Source organism: Ixodes scapularis, unplaced genomic scaffold (assembly GCF_016920785.2).
Source record: "Ixodes scapularis isolate PalLabHiFi unplaced genomic scaffold, ASM1692078v2 PGA_scaffold6__148_contigs__length_123643588, whole genome shotgun sequence".
NCBI classification, from domain to species: domain Eukaryota; kingdom Metazoa; phylum Arthropoda; class Arachnida; order Ixodida; family Ixodidae; genus Ixodes; species Ixodes scapularis.
Genome location: NW_024609881.1, coordinates 101,641,076 through 101,661,827, shown reverse-complemented (window position 1 = coordinate 101,661,827; position 20,752 = coordinate 101,641,076). Strand labels below are relative to the sequence as shown.

At 46.3% G+C, this 20,752-nt stretch overlaps 2 protein-coding genes across 2 annotated transcripts; both read right to left on the bottom strand.

The window, feature by feature from the left end:
• Positions 1 to 1,961: 1,961 nt before the first annotated feature.
• Positions 1,962 to 4,168, bottom strand: LOC121838552 (carbohydrate sulfotransferase 11-like). The gene is made up of 2 exons (XM_042294866.1): positions 4,094 to 4,168; positions 1,962 to 2,807 (listed from the first exon to the last, which is right to left on the bottom strand). The coding sequence occupies exons 1-2, from the start codon at positions 4,166 to 4,168 to the stop codon at positions 1,962 to 1,964; spliced, it is 921 nt and encodes a 306-aa protein (XP_042150800.1).
• An 8,426-nt stretch (positions 4,169 to 12,594) lies between these two features.
• On the bottom strand, positions 12,595 to 14,803 carry LOC120849133 (carbohydrate sulfotransferase 11-like). Its single transcript, XM_040221275.1, has 2 exons — positions 14,729 to 14,803; positions 12,595 to 13,440 (listed from the first exon to the last, which is right to left on the bottom strand). Exons 1-2 carry the CDS (start codon positions 14,801 to 14,803, stop codon positions 12,595 to 12,597), a joined length of 921 nt encoding a protein of 306 aa, XP_040077209.1.
• Between the last annotated feature and the right edge of the window lie 5,949 nt (positions 14,804 to 20,752).

The following is a 20,752-nucleotide window of genomic DNA, read 5'->3' as shown; positions in this document are numbered from 1 at the left end:
TCGCACCTTTAATGGGATACTCAACCGAAATTTGGATTTCGCAAAGTAAGGCTGCAGAAGTGTTGAACGGGACGCTACGAACTCCAAAACATCACTCGTACATCGGTATCTCAAACGGATGGCCGTACTTTTGGAAAAGAAGGGTGCGATCAAGCGAGTTCTTTGACGTAACTGTCCTCCGGGAAAATTTGAGAATGAGGAGAAGCGGCCGCGCTTCTCTCCTCCTCGCTTCAGTTCACCAGCCTGACTGGACGTAGTGAGGAGGAGAGAGAACGGGAGAATCGTGACGTACCTTGTCCCGTCGGCCTTGTCGGCCGGGTTCAATTGCGCACTTCTTTTCCAAAAAGATACAGCGATCCGCTAGATATATCGCCGTATGAGTGATATTTTTTGGTTTTGCAGCTTCCCGCATATCCGTCCGGCCTTGTTTAGTGAGCTCGAAATTTCGGTTCAGTATCCCTTTAAAACCGGTTTTATGGCTTCACTCTGACGGAGTATTTCATGTGTGATCCTATTTTTTCTTTTTTTTTTTTGGCTAAAGCGATACCGGTCTAATATTTTGGCTTCGTTTTCGACCGGAGTTCTAAAGGGCTCCTGAATAGAAAAACAACATGTTTTTTTTTTTTTGCTTTAAAGAGTCTGGTTGGGACACGCGTGTCAAAAAAACAAACTTAAAGCATATTGTATTTTCTTTTTTCCAGCAATATTGGAGGCGCGAGGCGCGATTTAGTTGGCAGTCACCTTGTTTAGCACTTATTTTCTCTCTCGGCACTTTGGGCGCGCGGAGGAGAGGTGTAGCGGCTTCGCCTTCACGACCGAGATGGGTATTCCGGAATGACTTCGCGTGCAGAATTTCAGATGAATCTCTGGCCGTCAATATATCTATCTCCTCAACTATTTTTTTCGTAAAATATATTTTTCGACACGTGTATCCCACAAAATTGCTTAAAAAAATGTTTTTTTTTTTCTTTTATGGGTTCTTTAAGTCTAGACGCAGCACACGCTACGAGCTAAAGGGACCAATCAAGCAAAGTCAGAAGCGCAACTCATTGGGCATTTATTGTTTATGCTCGGTTCAGCGGTAATAGAACACACACAGAAACACGACGAGCACAAGAATGGCGCTCTTTTGACGTCGTCTGATCGGTCCCAGACTCCCAGGGGCGCACAAGTGGATTCGGAGATCGTATTTTTCTGGTGACAGCTCACACTACGGGTTCTAAGCATCATAACATAATCTGAAATTACACTCATGGCGGTCAATTACTATAATTAATGTACAATCGAATATTGTGACACCCTCCTCTCTCTGCACCCTAAGACAGACACCAGGGGGCGCCGTCAGACGGCATTTTCGGACAACACGCGAAGATTTGACGTTTTTGACAAAATATATTGCACAATGCGACTTAGAGCAAGAATAGTAACGTTCTGTACATACAAGCATTTAACTATCTTCATTGGTCAAATTTTAGGCAGGTAATAGGGACCTCCGAAGATACCCCCCCCCCCCCCGCCTTTCCTCTTCCATACAAGAGAGAATGGTGCCCGTGCATTACTATCGCTGTGATTTCACTGGGACGTCTTGCCGTCCAGAACTGGTAATTTTTATTGCCTAGTCAAACACACAATATGCCATCAAAAAGAAGCCTCCAAAAAGAAAAGGCAATCGAGTGCCTTTTTAACAGGAAAAGAAATGCTACGTTGGTCACTTTCACACTTTAGTCGCTCATATCGACTAATATCAGGCACTATTTTTAGATTTAGGCGATCGGCACACTCAAGTTGTCGAGACTAACATATAATCCAGTGAAACCTTCTTTTGAATACACGTTTCAGAAAAAATAGCTTTATAGGTTTCAGGAATATGTTCTTATTTTCTCTACAGCAGATTTGCTGAAGCACTGGCTGAGAAAAATTCTCTTTGAAGTTGGCATTCTTCTTTGGTTTCCCATACACTGTCAGTGCAGATAGTCCCTGAAGTCGTACCCGAACATCTCGAAGTCGAAGAAGAACCGCTCATATAAACGCATCACCTGATGTAAAGTGAGCTCCTTAAAAAACTCCCGGGCAGATTTGCGGAACCCTTGTTTGCCACCCTTGTTTTTATGCGGAATGTCCTCCGGCCGAACACCCAGTGCACCGAGGAACAGCGCAAAGTCCCTGCTTGCTGTCTCCAGCTTTCCGACGACGTCGTACTTGATAGTACATGGCTGACACGTTATGTAGTACGGAGCCCAATGAGGGTTCATCTGGTTCATTCTTTGATTCAGTATGTAGTCGACGAACTCCGGGAAGGTCAAGTCCCGCCCCGTTTCCCTGACGCCAGGCACGTCGTTCCAGTACCGCTTGTAAAAAAAGACATTTTCAGCACGTGGGCCCAGCGCCTGGTTCACGTAAGCGGATACTAGCCTCTCGAAGGGGTGCCTCACGAACATGGCGGTTGTGTAGCGCTCCTGGCTGCTCCTCTGTAGAAACGTCTTGTGTGAGACTGTGAGGACTTGCTCATGAAAGGCCATGTGTATGCTGTAAACTGTGCTTCCCGTGTTTCTGATGTGTAGCAGGACCCCGAAAATGGACTTGACTGTGGTGGATGCAACCTTGTTTATGAAGCAGTAGCCAACTTTGTGTACAGGGTCGATCATGATGGGACAATCTCGGATGTGGCAGAGGTTGGGCCGTTCGTCGCTGAAGTTGCGCTTCGGAATGCGTCTGTTGGGATCCGCCAGGGCCGCCTGGTACGTGCGACACACTTTGTTGATTCTTTCTGCTCTGAACGCGAAGTCATCGTCGCTTAGTCTGGAAGTCTGCGGAAAAAAAATGAAGAACGCGAAATTAACAATGTACTCGGGAGTTGCGAAAAGGTTGTCGTCGAAGGTGGTATACACAGCTGATATCTATAATTATTTGCTGGATCGCGTTTGTCCAGTTCCGCTTATGCACAGAAATGTTGCCAAGGTCGGCCATCTTTTTGGTAGAGTTATATTATCTCTAACCATCATAGTAATACTTCGGACAGCGTTGTGGCGGCAGGCTGCCATAAAAATTGCCCATGGTCGAGTATACACTCTACCATGGGTGATATTTCGTGCTTCGAAGTCGCTCGACGAAGCAGATACTTGAAACTCAGTAGATGCGACATAGGAAGGTCGACTACTCCGTCATGTTGTGCGGCACGCTGTTCAAATGGCCCTGTCCACGAAAAGACAGGAACTTATCATCGGTAAGTATTTGCAAGGTTACCATCGGAACTTACCATCGGTAAGCATTCCCCAAGGTCTTCATGAAGTCGCCCGCGACCCTTTAGTTGTGGCTGGAAAACGTGTACCCTATCAAAGGGGATGTAGACTGCGCCACCATACTACTATGGTGTGGCTGGAGATAATATAACTTTTCTACAAAGATGACCGACCGTGGCCGTATTAGCGAAGCAGGCAAACGCGATCCACAAAATAGTCTTAGAGATCAGTGGTTTATACTGCGGATTGCGGGCCTTGCGCGCGCGTGCTCAATCCGTGCTTGGAAGAGTCGTCACAAGCTCCCGCTTTCAACTCAAAGCTCTTGTGTACTTTCTACGAAATGTCATTAATATCCAGAACCTTTTTATGTGTCGAGTGTAGTCACGTCGATTTAATTCACGCTTTTATAGAACGATCACTGAAATGTTTTGGAATATCAAACTACACAATATAAAACTATCCTTTTCGTTCCCTCTGCGACAAACGTGAAACCCGAAAACTACCAACGCAAGGTTTATTCAAAAGAGTTCCGCCATAATAGATCAGAATGACTATTATGGTCAGTGACAGGATCGGAAAGGCAGGGCGTTTCTTCGGATGCCCGGCTTCCAGCACGCGCCCGTTGCCTTCCACCGTGCTCTGGCTTCGAGTGCACGCTCGAGGCTCAAGAGATGCCGGAGCATTATGGAAGGCAGGAAGCTTGCTCGGGAGGCTGGACAAGTGAGGGACCTGCCTACCGTTCTCATTCTTTCAGTGACCATAGCGACAACACTGCGTATTACCTGCTCTCTGGTCGTGTCGCCGGATGCTGGCGTGGGGCAAGAAGGTGGCCGTCGTAACCAATCAAAACATACCAGCGAGGCGAGAATTGCTGCACACAAAACAGCCAAGGCTATTTTGCGAACCGTACGAGTCGACGTCGTAGACATGGCTGTACACCAAAAATAAAGCGCATAGCGTGTGCGGCTGCGACAGATCGAATTTTTTTATTTTACTCTTGAAATGCTCACAGCTGTTCGAAACATGTACCGCATTGCTCGAATGAGCACGCCTCTTTCTGCGAAACGCCTCTACGAGGGGAGAGAGAGGAAGGTAATCATAGATGCATAGAGGCTTAGAGTTATGAACCGGGAGATAGAAACTGGCGCCCGGGCCCTGGTTGTCGCCATGATGTACGCAAATGTGGCTACTCGTCACGTGACTTCATAAGAGCCGTGACGTCCCCGGTAAAATGGCAGCGCCCAGAGCTAGTAGATACGAGTTGGTTCGGTGCGCGGTAGTCATGATGTGCAGCTGTTTGTCGACGATTTCGGACTTCTCAATATTTGGTTATACCGTGCTTCCATTGCAGTAGCTTGAGTTTGATCGCAGTATTTTGTTTTGTGTGAAAAGCTGGCGCTGGCGTAAATGGAGTGCACCGGAACTGTTACAAAGGATTCGAACCATTTGTTCGGAAAATAGTTCATTTCAAACGTTCACAATACAGTTCAATTATTGCCTTGGAACTGAGAAGAACGCAAGTCTTTATATTTTGATTGGGCAGTGCACAAAATACTGCGTTCGACTTTGCTTAGAAATTAGTCTTATTAGGCTCTTAACCTTGCAGATTGGTATCAAATATCTGAACTTACCTCTAGTTTACGATGAGACTCCTCTTAAATGGTTGTCTAATTCAGCAGTCCAACATCCAGAATCTTTAAAAAAATGCAGCCCTAGCACAAAACATATCAACAATTCTTTAAATTTATGGCAACTTGGAAATGGAAAATGAACTGCACATGTTGCACTTTTGTAGGATTTTTGGCAGCCATAATTTAGTGTATAAAGGGGGAGTTGTATCAGTCGATTGATTATTTACTTGTTCCAGTTATCTGGATAAAATAATTTCAACTTGTGTTCCTCCCAATCGACCGAAGAAGCAGTCTTGTAGTGAAATGTTGACTACCATTCCTTTCAGACTCTTCAATAGACTTCTTTCAAAAGTGTGCTGCCTATACTTCGTTTCCCTATAAATTGGCAATAAGCAAACGCCACAGCTCCTTCGAGCCTATCGGACAGACTGAGTGAAGGTATGTGACAACACTCCGTAGAAGGAGACCACTCTGATTATATGTTGTCCCATTCCACCCTTCAACCTTCACATGGGCTCACTGGGACTGTAGCCTTCGCGGCTCACCAAATTATGATAAAAACGGCGTATACACTCTTACATTATTGTAGCTACAACCCCAGCATTCCTGAACACGGTCTCCTTGCGCCCTCTCTTGGCTATTGTCAGCAATACGCAGTGAAATGATAATTTCAGCCAAACTACTTCAGAAATTGTAAGTTCCCGGAGATATCTATAGAGGGCACTAATACACTCTTATTTAATACTTACTTGGACCTCAGGATTGTATACTTCTCATTCCTGGGCCCGTTATAATATTGTTGCATTGGGTCCTATGGGCCGCATTGACAAGATTTTAAATTTCGTTTCACTGAAATTAATAATCGTAAAGTTCCCGAGGAATATATTAGCTGCTGACTCATAGCATACACCGCAGTTAAAATTTCGGTGTTTAAATAATACTTTTATTCCTCGAGACTTTCAAATTCGGACCGGTTTTCGCCCCTGTAAAGTTAGCACTCCGCCTTTCGCCCCTGTAAAGTTAGCACTCGCGCACAGCCTCCGCGATTGAGAGTGTCGCTGGACGACTTGCGGCTGGCAGCAACTGGCGGAGTTCCTCCCGGACGACCTCCCGGATAATTTCGCGGAAGTCCGTACCAGGAGCGTTTTTGCCGCTAAGCAGCGCGGTTGAAGCGACGCTTGGATGTCGCTGGTAGTGGGAAGCGCGCGCTTGGAAGGCGCGCTCGATGTTTGTCGCCTCGGTGACGAAGGCTTCGACGGTGCCCGGCGGGTTGCGCACGAGGCCTCCAAAGATGTCATCTCTCACCCCGCGCATGAGGACCCGCAGCTTCTTGTCGTCTGTGGCTCGTGGGTCGGCACGGGCGCTCAGGCGGAGGACATCTACGAAGTTTGTGACGCTTTCGTGGGGGCCCTGCGTTTGAATCCGGTGGAGATATTCTGCCCTCTCCCGTTGGTGTAGGGTAGCGAACGTTCGCTGCAACTCGGCCACACAGATGTCCTATGACGTAAGCGAAGCCTCGTGATTCTCAAACCAATGCCTCGCAGTACGCTCCCGCGAAAAGTAGAGGTTCTGGAGGCAATGCTCCGTAGTCCATCCGTTGTGGCGCGCCACACGCTCGTAGTTCTTGATCCAGTCTTCGACATCCTCGTGGATCTCGCCTTGGAAAGGAGTCGGCGTACAAGGAGCGTCGGGCATGTAGACGGCGGCAGGAGCGGCGGGGGTCGGCGACTGGTTGGCCATCGTCTTTTTCGGCTTGGGTATGTCCAGCAGCACACCGTATACAGGTTCCTGACCCTGGTGCGGCGGCTGGTCCGAGTTTCAGGTTCCGCGTCGAGTGGTATTCTCACCGGGCTTGGAACCGGACTTGAACTGCAGGCCCTAGGAGAGGAGCGCTGCACGGACATGCGGTACCCCGCACCTCCACCAAAATGTCACGAATGAATGACAAGGCGAAACAATGAATAACTGGGGAAAACATGCGGTACCCCCCCCCCCCAAAAAAAAAAAAATTAAAATAAAAGGAGACAGAAGAAAGCAAAGCGTCGCGGGCGTCGAAATCGGCGTGACAGCAGAGTCGAACGCTGAGGCGAAACTGTCTCGACAAGGTCGCGGGCGGCGTCTTATCTAGAGTGAGGCAGTATCTCGAAGATTCGGCGGAGAAGGTTCGAGCGTAGCGCGCTCGGGGCGAGAATGAACGCGCACTTTCTAGAACAACAAAAGCAGGGATAAACGATAAAAGTTATGTCCGGAGCAAGAATAAACGAGAACCTTCAATAAGTCCGTGACCCTGCGCGCGGCAATATTAGGCTAAACACCGTTTTTGCTTTCAGGATAAAGAGGTGACCTGCGCTCATAACACCCTAGCTTCCTCGTATTACCAGAAATATTTTTGTGTCGATCAGTGAAGACAGCAAACAAGATCAGCGGCTAAAAGTAAAGTATTTGATGAAGGGGTACTGATGATACATTCAGTGCTGCGAGAGGCCTAGTGGTTCAAGTTAAACTCTTTCTGTTTCCTGTTTTGCAATTTCTGCTCCCCATGGCTCCATCGCAGCGAGTCTGCTACTCAAATGGACTGGTTATCTATTGCCAGTAGATTAACCTGATCTCGTTGACTGTCTGTAATAAGATTCTACCAATCATCAGTTTGTTGAACGAAGAGAGCCATCGGACAATGACCATTTCCTGTTGTCTTCCTATCTCCACAATGACCTCATTGATACCGGATTACCTTGCGCTGATATGCCCCGAATAGACAGACTTAATCATGATATCTAAACCCTGAGACGGCACTTATCTTTGCTTAGACAATCAATGAAATCTCGCATACATTCAGGTCGGCACTCGCAGGATCCATGGTGCGGGTGTCATGCGATAGTTAACGTGCAAGCCATTGTCGCGCAAATGGAACTAACGGTGCTATAAGTAATATTAGTTTAGTGTTTTGTTTTTCTCGTTCAAGCGACTCAAACTTATAGCTAGGCCGTATACTTCGCGGTTTGAACCGAAAAACGACGATAAACATTCGCCAGTCTCAAAAATACAAGAACGCCGAAATTCGAGAAAACATGGACAAACAACCATTGGCGTCAAAAATACAGAACTTGTTAAAAATATAAAAAGAACACTATTAAGCAACCATTGTCAGTAGTACAATCGAATAACTAAAACCGAAACAAACCGACTTCTAAAAAAAATTGCTCCGGCTAAGATATTTTTTGTCGAAGTCCTCCCTTAGACGTCTTTAACTCTGCGTTTCTCATGGGATTGTTTTTTCAGTAATCACCGTTTTTTAGCTTACATATACATCGGATCACTAAAATACACCGATATTTTAAAACAATCACAACCTACTAAAGAAATCTCTTAAAGATTTCCGACTGGGGCGATGACTGGAAAATGGTGATTAACAAAGAAAAAACAGTCTCTATGAGTTTGACGAGAAAGAAAAAGAATGTCTCCCAGTTTCAATATAGCCTTAAAGACGATAGAGTCACCGAGTATAAGTACCTATAGAGTCTTGATAACAGCTGATCTGAACTAGAACGCACACGTTAAATATGCATTTAATAAAGCTCCCACGAAATTATTCTTTCTGAAGAGAACCTTAAAATGTTCGTCTTGTGAAACAAAACTCCTAGCATATAAAACCCTTATCCGTCCAGTGCTTGAATACACAAATATTGCTTGGTTCCCTCACACGAATATAAACATAAACACACTTGAAAGCCTTCAGAGAAAGGCAATTAGGTTTGTTTATCACAAGTATGGTCGTTTTGACTCCCCCACAGAGCTTCTGAAAAGAGCAGGTTTACAGACCATTACTGACCGCGCAACATTAAATCGTCTGAAATTTCTCTACCTTCTTTTACAAGGCGCCTTTAAGATTGACTCATCCAGGTACGTTCAATTGTCTAGCTATAGACCGACTAGACACAAGCACAGTCTTACACTTGTTGACTATTCGTTTCATAATAACACTTTTAAACACACATTTTTTCCCTCTGCGATTAGAATCTGGAAGAACCTTGATCCACACGTGTTCAGTCACGGCACTGTTGAATCATTTATCAATGCAGTCGAAGATGAACTTTTTTCGTAATGATTGGATGTTTTGAATGACGAGAAGTGTTGTTCATTCGTTGTTAAATGCTTCACATGTATCTTTTATTATGTACCAATGCCTGCAATAATCCCTTCGGGGATTGGCAGTATTTTGAAATAAAAATACAAGTAAACACCAAAAAACGCGTGCCGATTTTCTTTACGAGTAAATACTGGAAAATCCACGGCCTTCTTCCTGCCGAAACATAACATCTAGAGGGGAAGCTGCGCCTCCAGCATGCGCGCATTGCCTTCCGTTGTGCTTTGGCTGCATGTGCGCAGAATTGTTACAGAAGGAAAAGAGTGCGCCCTGGAGGCAGAGCTTCAACTGCACATCTCTTGTTGCAGCGGGCTCTTGTTTCTTCGCGAGACACAGCCCTGAAGGGAAAGGAACTCGTTTCCTAAAGATATTCACAAGAAAACGTTCTGGTTTTTATTGGAGTTTTCCGTAATCACCGAGAAACACCGATTAATGTACTTTTCAATTTTAATTATGAATTATATAAAACAGATAATAATATTTTGTTTTCTTGTAGGACACGCGTAATATCTTGGAGTAGTTTGTAATAGGTTATGCCTGCAGCTCTGTAGCGAGCAAACTCGATTACTTTTCGGTCACGTTTCGGTTGTGCCTCATTACTTTTTTTCAGGTCGCTCGTGGACGCTATGCTGACGGAATTCCAGTGAATAAATATAAATGTGCGAAGGAAAACAAAAATCTTCGCTGAGAAGCATCATTGTTATGCTGTTATTTATGCTCGATGGAGTCATTAAGCGGTCGCGTCTTACGAACTCGCTTGCGGCCCCGGCAGCAAGACGATTGCAAGCGAAGCCACTGGCCGCCGACATGCCTTCTTGTGCGGACAAGCCCGTGCAATTTCATGCTGAGTGAATAAGAACATGTTTTGTTGATGTTGATAATCGGAGCCAACGACGATTAGCTCTAGTTCGAGGGATGGGAAGAGGAGCAATCTACTTTTGACGGTTTAAACTGCGGTACTGTCAAGCTTGCAAAATCTATGTTCACGCGCAAGCTCCACCCGCTGGCAATCATGGGGCACCAGCTGGGGTGCCGTGCTTGCCATTGTCTATACGAGATCAAATGACGAGAGTACAGCTTTGCAAGGCTTTTAATAATATGATGAGAGCGTCGACCGCCGGGCCGATCAGCGCCGTACCACAAAGCGCTGCGGCGCTGTTGACGAAAGCGGGCGCAGCTTTGCACGCGCGTACACGCCCACTCTTGCGGATACCGCTGCAGCGCTTTGTGTGGCCCGCCAGCCGGTCGACGTCCTTGTCACATTGTTAAAAACATTGCACAGTTGTAGCTATAGTCCGTTCCAGCTTAAAGGGCAACTCCGGTAAATATTTTCGAAGTTGGGATTACGACTGTTTTCAGCTCGGTCAGTGTCCCTGAATCACAAGGTCTAACTTTTTTTTCTTTTTTCTGTATATTGTGTAGTTTTATAAATACCACGACTCAAAGTTTGGTTTCGGGATTGTACGGCAAAACCGAAACTATCTGCAGGAGTGGGAAGGCAACATTGATGTCAGGTGCACGGCCGCGACGTGACGTCACGGTGGTGCTGCGCTACGTGTCGCCCAGTGTTGCTTTACTAAAAGCTAACCCGCTCGCCACCGGCTAAAGAGCAGCTGATCGCACCTTTAATGGGATACTCAACCGAAATTTGGATTTCGCAAAGTAAGGCTGCAGAAGTGTTGAACGGGACGCTACGAACTCCAAAACATCACTCGTACCTCGGTATCTCAAACGGATGGCCGTACTTTTGGAAAAGAAGGGTGCGATCAAGCGAGTTCTTTGACGTAACTGTCCTCCGGGAAAATTTGAGAATGAGGAGAAGCGGCCGCGCTTCTCTCCTCCTCGCTTCAGTTCACCAGCCTGACTGGACGTAGTGAGGAGGAGAGAGAACGGGAGAATCGTGACGTGCCTTGTCCCGTCGGCCTTGTCGGCCGGGTTCAATTGCGCACTTCTTTTCCAAAAAGATACAGCGATCCGCTAGATATATCGCCGTATGAGTGATATTTTTTGGTTTTGCAGCTTCCCGCATATCCGTCCGGCCTTGTTTAGTGAGCTCGAAATTTCGGTTCAGTATCCCTTTAAAACCGGTTTTATGGCTTCACTCTGACGGAGTATTTCATCTGTGATCCTATTTTTTCTTTTTTTTTTTTGACTAAAGCGATACCGGTCTAATATTTTGGCTTCGTTTTCGACCGGAGTTCTAAAGGGCTCCTGAATAGAAAAACAACATGTTTTTTTTTTTTGCTTGAAAGAGTCTGGTTGGGACACGCGTGTCAAAAAAACAAACTTAAAGCATATTGTATTTTCTTTTTTCCAGCAATATTGGAGGCGCGAGGCGCGATTTAGTTGGCAGTCACCTTGTTTAGCACTTATTTTCTCTCTCGGCACTTTGGGCGCGCGGAGGAGAGGTGTAGCGGCTTCGGCTTCACGACCGAGATGGGTATTCCGGAATGACTTCGCGTGCAGAATTTCAGATGAATCTCTGGCCGTCAATATATCTATCTCCTAAACTATTTTTTTCGTAAAATATATTTTTCGACACGTGTATCCCACCCAAAATTGCTTAAAAAAAATGTGTTTTTTTTTTCTTTTTATGGGTTGTTTAAGTCTAGACGCAGCACACGCTACGAGCTAAAGGGACCAATCAGCAAAGTCAGAAGCGCAACTCATTGGGCATTTATTGTTTATGCTCGGTTCAGCGGTAATAGAACACACACAGAAACACGACGAGCACAAGAATGGCGCTCTTTTGACGTCGTCTGATCGGTCCCAGACTCCCAGGGGCGCACAAGTGGATTCGGAGATCGTATTTTTCTGGTGACAGCTCACACTACGGGTTCTAAGCATCATAACATAATCTGAAATTACACTCATGGCGGTCAATTACTATAATTAATGTACAATCGAATATTGTGACACCCTCCTCTCTCTGCACCCTAAGACAGACACCAGGGGGCGCCGTCAGACGGCATTTTCGGACAACACGCGAAGATTTGACGTTTTTGACAAAATATATTGCACAATGCGACTTAGAGCAAGAATAGTAACGTTCTGTACATACAAGCATTTAACTATCTTCATTGGTCAAATTTTATGCAGGTAATAGGGACCTCCGAAGATACCCCCCCCCCCCCCCTTTCCTCTTCCATACAAGAGAGAATGGTGCCCGTGCATTACTATCGCTGTGATTTCACTGGGACGTCTTGTCGTCCAGAACTGGTAATTTTTATTGCCTAGTCAAACACACAATATGCCATCAAAAAGAAGCCTCCAAAAAGAAAAGGCAATCGAGTGACTTTTTAACAGGAAAAGAAATGCTACGTTGGTCACTTTCACACTTTAGTCGCTCGTATCGACTAATATCAGGCACTATTTTTAGATTTAGGCGATCGGCACACTCAAGTTGTCTAGACTAACATATAATCCAGTGAAACCTTCTTTTGAATACACATTTCAGAAAAAAATAGCTTTATAGGTTTCAGGCATATGTTCTTATTTTCTCTACAGCAGATTTGCTGAAGCACTGGCTGAGAAAAATTCTCTTTGAAGTTGGCAGTCTTCTTTGGTTTCCCATACACTGTCAGTGCAGATAGTCCCTGAAGTCGTACCCGAACATCTCGAAGTCGAAGAAGAACCGCTCATATAAACGCATCACCTGATGTAAAGTGAGCTCCTTAAAAAACTCCCGGGCAGATTTGCGGAACCCTTGTTTGCCACCCTTGTTTTTATGCGGAATGTCCTCCGGCCGAACACCCAGTGCACCGAGGAACAGCGCAAAGTCCCTGCTTGCTGTCTCCAGCTTTCCGACGACGTCGTACTTGATAGTACATGGCTGACACGTTATGTAGTACGGAGCCCAATGAGGGTTCATCTGGTTCATTCTTTGATTCAGTATGTAGTCGACGAACTCCGGGAAGGTCAAGTCCCGCCCCGTTTCCCTGACGCCAGGCACGTCGTTCCAGTACCGCTTGTAAAAAAAGACATTTTCAGCACGTGGGCCCAGCGCCTGGTTCACGTAAGCGGATACTAGCCTCTCGAAGGGGTGCCTCACGAACATGGCGGTTGTGTAGCGCTCCTGGCTGCTCCTCTGTAGAAACGTCTTGTGTGAGACTGTGAGGACTTGCTCATGAAAGGCCATGTGTATGCTGTAAACTGTGCTTCCCGTGTTTCTGATGTGTAGCAGGACCCCGAAAATGGACTTGACTGTGGTGGATGCAACCTTGTTTATGAAGCAGTAGCCAACTTTGTGTACAGGGTCGATCATGATGGGACAATCTCGGATGTGGCAGAGGTTGGGCCGTTCGTCGCTGAAGTTGCGCTTCGGAATGCGTCTGTTGGGATCCGCCAGGGCCGCCTGGTACGTGCGACACACTTTGTTGATTCTTTCTGCTCTGAACGCGAAGTCATCGTCGCTTAGTCTGGAAGTCTGCGGGAAAAAAATGAAGAACGCGAAATTAACAATGTACTCGGGAGTTGCGAAAAGGTTGTCGTCGAAGGTGGTATACACAGCTGATATCTATAATTATTTGCTGGATCGCGTTTGCCCAGTTCCGCTTATGCACAGAAATGTTGCCAAGGTCGGCCATCTTTTTGGTAGAGTTATATTATCTCTAACCATCATAGTAATACTTCGGACAGCGTTGTGGCGGCAGGCTGCCATAAAAATTGCCCATGGTCGAGTATACACTCTACCATGGGTGATATTTCGTGCTTCGAAGTCGCTCGACGAAGCAGATACTTGAAACTCAGTAGATGCGACATAGGAAGGTCGACTACTCCGTCATGTTGTGCGGCACGCTGTTCAAATGGCCCTGTCCACGAAAAGACAGGAACTTATCATCGGTAAGTATTTGCAAGGTTACCATCGGAACTTACCATCGGTAAGCATTCCCCAAGGTCTTCATGAAGTCGCCCGCGACCCTTTAGTTGTGGCTGGAAAACGTGTACCCTATCAAAGGGGATGTAGACTGCGCCACCATACTACTATGGTGTGGCTAGAGATAATATAACTTTTCTACAAAGATGACCGACCGTGGCCGTATTAGCGACGCAGGCAAACGCGATCCACAAAATAGTCTTAGAGATCAGTGGTTTATACTGCGGATTGCGGGCCTTGCGCGCGCGTGCTCAATCCGTGCTTGGAAGAGTCGTCACAAGCTCCCGCTTTCAACTCAAAGCTCTTGTGTACTTTCTACGAAATGTCATTATTATCCAGAACCTTTTTATGTGTCGAGTGTAGTCACGTCGATTTAATTCACGCTTTTATAGAACGATCACTGAAATCTTTTGGAATATCAAACTACACAATATAAAACTATCCTTTTCGTTCCCTCTGCGACAAACGTGAAACCCGAAAACTACCAACGCAAGGTTTATTCAAAAGAGTTCCGCCATAATAGATCAGAATGACTATTATGGTCAGTGACAGGATCGGAAAGGCAGGGCGTTTCTTCGGATGCCCGGCTTCCAGCACGCGCCCGTTGCCTTCCACCGTGCTCTGGCTTCGAGTGCAGGCGCTCGAGGCTCAAGAGATGCCGGAGCATTATGGAAGGCAGGAAGCTTGCTCGGGAGGCTGGACAAGTGAGGGACCTGCCTACCGTTCTCATTCTTTCAGTGACCATAGCGACAACACTGCGTATTACCTGCTCTCTGGTCGTGTCGCCGGATGCTGGCGTGGGGCAAGAAGGTGGCCGTCGTAACCAATCAAAACATACCAGCGAGGCGAGAATTGCTGCACACAAAACAGCCAAGGCTATTTTGCGAACCGTACGAGTCGACGTCGTAGACATGGCTGTACACCAAAAATAGAGCGCATAACGTGTGCGGCTGCGACAGATCGAATTTTTTTGTTTTACTCTTGAAATGCTCACAGCTGTTCGAAACATGTACCGCATTGCTCGAATGAGCACGCCTCTTTCTGCGAAACGCCTCTACGAGGGGAGAGAGAGGAAGGTAATCATAGATGCATAGAGGCTTAGAGTTATGAACCGGGAGATAGAAACTGGCGCCCGGGCCCTGGTTGTCGCCATGATGTACGCAAATGTGGCTACTCGTCACGTGACTTCATAAGAGCCGTGACGTCACCGGTAAAATGGCAGCGCCCAGAGCTAGTAGATACGAGTTGGTTCGGTGCGCGGTAGTCATGATGTGCAGCTGTTTGTCGACGATTTCGGACTTCTCAATATTTGGTTATACCGTGCTTCCATTGCAGTAGCTTGAGTTTGATCGCAGTATTTTGTTTTGTGTGAAAAGCTGGCGCTCGCGTAAATGGAGTGCACCGGAACTGTTACAAAGGATTCGAACCATTTATTCGGAAAATAGTTCATTTCGAACGTTCACAATACAGTTCAATTATTGCCTTGGAACTGAGAAGAACGCAAGTCTTTATATTTTGATTGGGCAGTGCACAAAATACTGCGTTCGACTTTGCTTAGAAATTAGTCTTATTAGGCTCTTAACCTTGCAGATTGGTATCAAATATCTGAACTTACCTCTAGTTTACGATGAGACTCCTCTTAAATGGTTGTCTCATTCAGCAGTCCAACATCCAGAATCTTTAAAAAAATGCAGCCCTAGCACTAAACATATCAACAATTCTTTAAATTTATGGCAACTTGGAAATGGAAAATGAACTGCACATGTTGCACTTTTGTAGGATTTTTGGCAGCCATAATTTAGTGTATAAAGGGGGAGTTGTATCAGTCGATTGATTATTTACTTGTTCCAGTTATCTGGATAAAATAATTTCAACTTGTGTTCCTCCCAATCGACCGAAGAAGCAGTCTTGTAGTGAAATGTTGACTACCATTCCTTTCAGACTCTTCAATAGACTTCTTTCAAAAGTGTGCTGCCTATACTTCGTTTCCCTATAAATTGGCAATAAGCAAACGCCACAGCTCCTTCGAGCCTATCGGACAGACTGAGTGAAGGTATGTGACAACACTCCGTAGAAGGAGACCACTCTGATGATATGTTGTCCCATTCCACCCTTCAACCTTCACATGGGCTCACTGGGACTGTAGCCTTCGCGGCTCACCAAATTATGATAAAAACGGCGTATACACTCTTACATTATTGTAGCTACATCCCCAGCATTCCTGGACACGGTCTCCTTGCGCCCTCTCTTGGCTATTGTCAGCAATACGCAGTGAAATGATAATTTCAGCCAAACTACTTCAGAAATCCTTAAGTTCCCGGAGATATCTATAGAGGGCACTAATACACTCTTATTTAATACTTACTTGAACCTCAAAATTGTATACTTCTCATTCCTGGGCCCGTTATAATATTGTTGCATTGGGTCCTATGGGCCGCATTGACAAGAATTTAAATTTCGTTTCACTGAAATTAATAATCGTAAAGTTCCCGAGGAATATATTAGCTGCTGACTCATAGCATACACCGCAGTTAAAATTTCGGCGTTTTAATAATACTTTTTATTCCTCGAGACTTTCAAATTCGGCCCGCTTTTCGCCCCTGTAAAGTTAGCACTCCGCCTTGCACCAAGGAGCTTGCGGCCAAGCTATTTTTACATAGGCTTATCGAAAAAAAAAAAAGAAAAAAAGATTTATACGATGCGTTTGTGACAGCATATTGACTAAGAATGTGGCGGTTATAATATAACTATATAATAATTAGATGTTTAGAATCAAAATTTGCGCCCTGGATTTCAAATATAAGTAATTCTTATGTAGGGTCAGAAACACTTGTATAAATTTTGCTTTGAATTTGCCTGTGTACGTAAAGTTTTACCTCGTTGCCGACACAAACTGAACAAAATTCCTTCATGTGTGTATAACTAGAAATATAACTAGAACGGCGCGCCGCTGGCCGTTCGATCGTGTGTCTTTTTATCTATCTTATTTTATTTATACATATATACGCGTATAAATAAAGAACAAAACAACGACGACGTTGAGAGGATGAAACGCCGGGCGACGGCGGTGCCTCAATCTGAGCCGTGGTTCCTCGGAAGCGGCAGCTTCTACTTTGACTGGGCTACCTCCTTGGAGCCTGATGCTTCGACCCCAGCGGACCCCAGTGAGGAACAGCGCCATCATATTCGTGGGGCTCCTTCATGCACCGATCGAGCGGCGTGCCGGATCCCCATGGCTCGCTGCTGACCCTTCAACCCACCTCCATGAAATCTGTACTTCTGCGAATCGGACTGCCATCCTCTCCAATATCAACAACCCATGTCGTCGTCATCATGCATGTATATACTCATCACATTATCATGTTCACTAGACGCAGCACCGCGGGCCTCCATGGTACGGGCTGCTGACTTTCCGCGATGCCGCCGCTCTCCAGAGCCAAATAAATAAAGACGAAAAGACTAAAGTCCAACTAACCACGCAAAAGCTGTCTGGTACAAGACCATAAAATCTTCGCGAATGTATTTTTTTTATGCTTTTGTGTGTCCATGCAATGTATCTTTCTACTGCGTGTGTGTTGCTGCTTATTTTTTTTTTTTTTTGTATTCCAAATTACTGTACTGTTGTTTCCCGCTATGGAATGCCCCTGAGGGCCTCTAGGGCACATAAATGAATAAATAAATTAAAATATATTCTCCAGTAAAAAATTTCATGACGGATTCGCTGAGACAGCAGAGACGGCTGCCATGACTGGCATTCGAGTGCTTCCTACGATAGATGGCGGCAGCCATGCCGTTGGCTCTCGAAAACCTCGAACGCGCGGCGCTTCGAGCCGTTCTTCTAACTACGCATTGCATTCTCGCGGAATGAAATGTATTTTACAAGTAAAATATGTCATTAAGAGGTACTGACGATGCGTCCAGTGCTACGAGAGGCTACTGGTTTGAGTTCCGCTTTTTTGTTTTCTGTTTTGCCATTTCTGCTGCCCCATGGCTCCATCGCAGCGAGACGGCTACTCAAATAGACTGGTAACCCATTGCCAGTAAATAAACCTGATAACGTTGACGCGTCTCGTCACTGTTTGCGATACGGTTCTCGCAATAATCAGTTTGCTGAACGGAGAGAGCCATCGGACAATTACCATTTGCTGTTGTCTTCCTTTTACGTATAATGGCCTCATTGACTTCTGGTTAATTTGTGCTGACATGCCCCCGAATAGACAGGCTTAATACTGATATTTAAACCCTGAGACAACACTTATCTTTGCCTAGACAATCATTGAAATCTCGCATATATTCAGGTAAGCACTCGCAGGACCCATAGTTCAGATGTCATGCGATAGTTAACGTGCAAGCCATTATCACGCAAACCCAGGTAGCACACCGCGTCGGCCGGTATCGGGACTACGCTGGCCGGTCCTGTAACAGGATGGCGGCGACCGGCCATGGGCGCCGGTGAGCTACCGGCCCCGGCCGGCGTCGGCGTTTCGTCTCTACTCACTGGCCAATTCAGCAAAGGTTACAGTGACTGGCCGGAATCGTGTTTTTGCTGTCTTTGCTGGCCAGTATTTTTATAGAGGTTTCAATAACTGGCCGGCATCAGTATTTTGCTGTCTTTGATGGCCAGTATTTACATGAAAGTTCAGTAACTTTCCAGAATCTGCGCTTTGCTCTTCACGCTGGCGAGCTCCGCCGTTCAAGTGCCGTTTACTGACCGACATCGTTTTATTTTTATTTTTTTGCCGTTTTCACTATGCAGTCAAGTCATTGAGATTCTGATGAACTACGGCATGAATCACTTGAATAGCGAGGCGAAATGTTTGCGTTGATAAATCCTTCGTAAATGACTGCCGACGCTGGCGTATTTATACCCAGCATGGCGAGGCCGCGGTGTAAGATACACTCTTTAGGTGAGGACACGGCGGGGCTGAACGCGCGGCGCGAGGAATCGGATAGTCTTCATTCGACGGGCATCCGAAAGGCTCCATCATTCCGCTGCCACCGCGCCCGCGGCTGACAGTGTCGCCGGCGGCCAAACGGCGAAACTCTGTGAGAGCGAAAAAAATTATCTCGTTGCCATGACACCCCGGTACACCGCGGTCTTTCTGCACGTGCGACAACCTCGCTGGAGCTCTGCGCGTGTGGTACATGAGGTGGCACGAGCCGTATTGTACGTGCCCACAGGTCGACGAGTCACCTGCCGGCGCCGCTTGAAGCCATAGCGAGAGAGAGTGAAGAGCGAACTTTATCGGGCAGGTCGCGAGGAGCGCGCTGTCCTCACCTGAAGAGTATTATCTTACACCGTGGGCGAGGCTGACTAGTTTTACCGCGAAAACGAGAGAAAAAACAATGCGGTGAGGAAAACACATTCAGGATATTGAAGATCTGAACACGTACGCCACGCCGAACGATACTTTTTTACAAGGATCATGTGACGGGCAGGCGCTGCCCGTCACATGACACTTTTAGATACTTTTTTAGGAATCTATTTTAATTTGATGTACTATACTTAACGTCCGGCGGTATACGCACGTGTTTGGCCCAGATAAAAAATAAAAACGGTATAGCGGAGCCTCCGAATGAAAAAAACAAACACGTGGCAGGAATGAGCACGCGCAGGTGCATTGCAAGACGCTCACCATCATTGGAGTGGTGTTCTCTCGAACGCTGCTTTTTTCAGCCCACATCGCTGGTGTTGTCGCCAGTGCCCGGCGTACGCTGGGCTTTGTCGCACGTCTAACGAAATCTTGTGAGTCAGGTGCGCTACGCACTCTGTACACGGAAATGGTGCTCCCATCTCTTGAGTACTGTTGCTCCGTGTGGTCCCCATCTCAGCAGCGCCTGGTCGATCGCATCGAGAGCGTCCAGCGAAGGGCATCTCGTACTATTTGCTATAGGGTGGGCGGCAATGCCTTCGGGCCGGACACAACGTACAACGACCAGCTGAGGACACTTGGGTGGCGTCCCCTTCGACACATGGCGGCAAGTGTCGCGCGTGAGCCTGGCATGCCGGGTCCTGGACGGTTCTTTGACCGGCTCGTACCTCACCACAGTTGTGCGAGTTGGGAGGAGGACTGGACAACCCGAAGAGCTGCGGGGGAGAACGATGCGCCACAGTTCTTCGACGCTCCTAGCAGCCATCAGAGAGTTCTTGAGACTCGCCCTGAATGTGCGGAGCCCTCTGCCGACCAAAACAACTGAATCAAAGGAGGTGTCGACGATGTATGGGGCCTCATTGGCATTCTCGTGATCAACACTACCTCTTTCTCTTCTCCTCCTCCTCCCTTCCTTTCCGCTGTGGTCAGATTTAGTTATTATTCAGTCTATTAAGTTATTGTTTTGTTCCCGCAGTTGGTGGTGGGCTGACAGGCGCTCCGCGTAAAGGTTCTCACCTATCTGTTCAGCCCCGCACACCACCACTTGCGCCCTTGGAAGTGCAAGTAAAATTATTACTGTTATTATTATTATTCTTATTGTTATTGTTATGATTATTATTATTGAACTACAAAAACAATAATAAACATTACTCTCCAGAAACTAGAAAAAGTAAGAGATGTTTTTATTGCTTACGACGCCACGAGAGGTACAGAGCGCGACACTGTTAGCGCGAACAAGCGATCGCCGGTTTTTCCAGTTTTTCTCTTTGAAACCAAGGGATGTCATCCAAGAAATTATTGCTACGAAAAGAGCTCATTTAGTTCTATAATGTAAGCGATAAAATTTCGTGCTCGCTAATACTATTTAGAAGTAAAATGCGAAATTGCGGCGATGTTGTGTTCGCGCTAACAGTGTCGCGATGTGTACATAACTCTCCTCAGATCATGTTATTGCCGATTTTAATTGAGTGTGAAAATATGCAATTTCA